We start from the raw sequence: 2,988 nt of genomic DNA, 5'->3' as shown, positions 1-2,988 counted from the left end.
TCTTTTTCTGGGCTATTCACTCTAATGACGAATACATAAATACTGCTAAATAAAATAAGCGTTCTTTTTTCCACTGATGATATGATGCAGTTCAGTCAGATTACGCAGCAAGTAAACTAATTTAATTTTCGCTATTCAATCACACAATCACGATCGCAACCGAAATCGCCCGAATTGATCTACCCCCTAGGCCCCTAGACAAGTGGCAAAATCTGACATTCTATTCGGACGGATTCGATTTTCGAAAAGTGTGACTAGTCTAGTCTACTAATAGACCCACTGATCGTTTTCGAAGCACCTGTGCGGCACTAAACTCGTCACGACATGCAACGAGACAATTGGCCAACTATCCGGCCGCCGGATATCCGGCTATCCGGCCTAGCAGCTGGCCGGATATCCGGTATCCGGTATCCGGCCTAACAACTATCCGTTACATCTCTACTACATACCTATTTTTGAGTGCACTTAGAAAACAAACAAAATGATTTTTCCTTTTTAAATCAATGTTTAAATGAACTCTAGTTTTAATTTTTTCTTTACATAATACTCTCGTATGCTTATCTCAATTTAGTATACTAAAAAGACTTGAGATATAGATTTGCCCAAACTTTTAGGCAACAAGGCAATGCAATGGTGGCGTTTATTAGTACAATTTTTGATTTACGCCTGGCAAGGCAACCCTAATTTTATGTTTGACACAACTTGACACTGACAGATCTCACAAAAAAAAAAATATTGCGTCGTCGTACTGAACTTCTGCTCTTTGTTTGTTATTTTATTTTTACTGTTATCTACGTGTTAATAATTATAATTAAATAAGTGCTTACACATCAGTATTATATTTCGAGCATTAAACTAGTGGAATATAAAATTAGTGCGAGGGATCGTGGTAAATGACGTAACTACGGAGGGTGTTTCACAATCAACATGACTGATTCGAAATCCTTCATCAGTTTTTCCTGCCAGAGGTGTCTCCAGCCTCTGAAGTTGGACGAGTCCCTCAACAACTTAGGCGAGCACACTATAGCGGACCTGACCCTCCAGATTCGGCGGAATAATGAAGCAGATTTGGATTTGCAGTCGTCGAGTTTGGAGCACTACGTGCCTCCATTCCGAATGTCAGAGTCAGGTAATGGAGCGAACGGGTTTATGGTCATCTCTGACGGATGGGAAACTACATCTTTAGGTCACCAGCTGCATGTTAAAGCCACTCTCTTCGACTTACTGTCAAATAATTCTGATGTCGACCATCCTTTGTGTGATGAGTGCACAGATACGTTATTGGAACTGATGGATAATCAGTTGCGGCAGACTGAGGCTGAATGGAAGGACTACAATGACTATTTAAAAAAGCTGGAAGATGATAAGGAGGATTTGAATTTGGAAGGCCTGGAAAAGGAGTTAGATGATTGGAAACAAGAACAAACGAGGTTGCTCCAAGAGTTGTCTTCTTTGCAAAAGGAAGAAAGAGCTATGAAGGAGGAGATAGAGGTGCAAGAAAGAGAGAAGGATAGGCTGGAGAAAGAGCAAGATATATATTGGAGAGAGTACACACGCCATCGCAAAGATTTGATGACAACGGAGGATCAAATGAAATTCTACGATTGCCAACTTGCATATACACAGTCACAGTTGGAGAAGCTGAAGAAAATGAACGTTTTCAAAGCCACTTTCCATATATCAGATTCAGGGCAGTTCGGAATCATAAACAACTTCAGACTAGGCCGATTGCCGACCGCTCCAGTTGATTGGTCTGAAATAAATGCGGCCTGGGGTCAAACCGTTCTGCTTCTGTCCTCGTTGGCACGGAAAATTAATTTTGCATTCCAGAGATATCGCTTAGTGCCGTACGGCAATCATTCATACATAGAGGTTTTAGAAGACCAGAAAGTCTTACCGTTGTATGGTTCCGGTGGTTTCCGCTTCCTCTGGGACACGAAGTTTGATGCAGCAATGGTAGCATTTTTGGATTGTCTCCAGCAGTTTAAGGAGCAAGTGGAGATGGGAAATACTGGTTTTTGCTTGCCGTACAGGATTGATAAGGGAAAAATTGAGGACACAGCGTCCCCCCCTCATGCGTATTCCATTAAAATCCAATTCAATTCCGAAGAACACTGGACTAAAGCCCTGAAGTATATGCTGACCAACCTAAAGTGGGCTCTCACTTGGATCTCATCTCAGTTTACTGAAGATAGAATTATTGATAATAATTAGCCTATTTCCTTCTGTGATATACAAATAGTTCGTTAAACTTGTACCTAATTTGTATTATTAAAGTCTTTGATTATCACTTATCTTTAATTTTAAGTCAAAATATCTTTAATACTTCATAATTGGGTTGTATTACTGTAAAAGAATATTTTTTCTTATCCTGTTTACGTACCTAATCTTCCTTTTAGACTGATGTGTTCATTTTGTGATATTAGGAATGGTTTGCTGTAAGTTGTCCTCTAAATGTAATTCCGAAGTTTTTAATGTATCTTGTGTGAGATTAATTAATAAAGCTATATTTAAAAGTAAGGGCTTTTTTTTAAACCAAATAGTTTTTTCCAAGTTGATAAATGTTACGTTTACGTTCAGTACAAGTAGCGACATCTGTTAAATCTTGCGCAAAACTACAAGATCTTGCTAATTTTAGCGTTCGTCACAAAGCAGCATGGCAAAACATTTCTGCACTGCTCACTAGATGGCAGAAATTACAAGATTACTTTCATTGCTTTTTTCCTACCAAATGAAATAAAAATTACGTATTATGCTCACAGCTTTTTTTGAATAAAAATGTTGTAGGTATAAAATATTATATTATGCAAATAAATGATAAATAAATAAAGACACACACACGAATGAAATAATTGCAATACTTATTGATCCAATTACCTAAATAAAGACAAAAGATGTAGGTTAGTCCTTGACATAAATAAGTATTTACTATTTATTTTATTATCAAACCAACTAAATAGCACAATATTTGAAGCTCGTTAAAGTTTT

At 37.7% G+C, this 2,988-nt stretch overlaps 1 protein-coding gene across 1 annotated transcript; it reads left to right on the top strand.

Annotated features, from left to right (window-relative positions):
• Positions 1-722: 722 nt before the first annotated feature.
• Positions 723-2,290, top strand: Atg6 (Beclin-1-like Atg6). The gene has a single exon (XM_028308195.1). The coding sequence runs from the start codon at positions 928-930 to the stop codon at positions 2,212-2,214; it is 1,287 nt and encodes a 428-aa protein (XP_028163996.1). The 5' UTR covers positions 723-927; the 3' UTR covers positions 2,215-2,290.
• The last annotated feature ends 698 nt before the right edge of the window (positions 2,291-2,988 follow it).

This window comes from Ostrinia furnacalis, unplaced genomic scaffold, assembly GCF_004193835.3.
Source record: "Ostrinia furnacalis isolate ACB-3 unplaced genomic scaffold, ASM419383v2 OfSCF2395, whole genome shotgun sequence".
Lineage (NCBI taxonomy): Eukaryota > Metazoa > Arthropoda > Insecta > Lepidoptera > Crambidae > Ostrinia > Ostrinia furnacalis.
The sequence above is the reverse complement of the archived record's forward strand: the minus strand, read 5'-3'. Positions and strand labels throughout refer to the sequence as shown.

Coding starts and splice junctions, on each gene's coding strand:
- Atg6 (XM_028308195.1), top strand. CDS start 928: ATGACTGATTCGAAATCCTTCATCAGTTTTTCCTGCCAGAGGTGTCTC.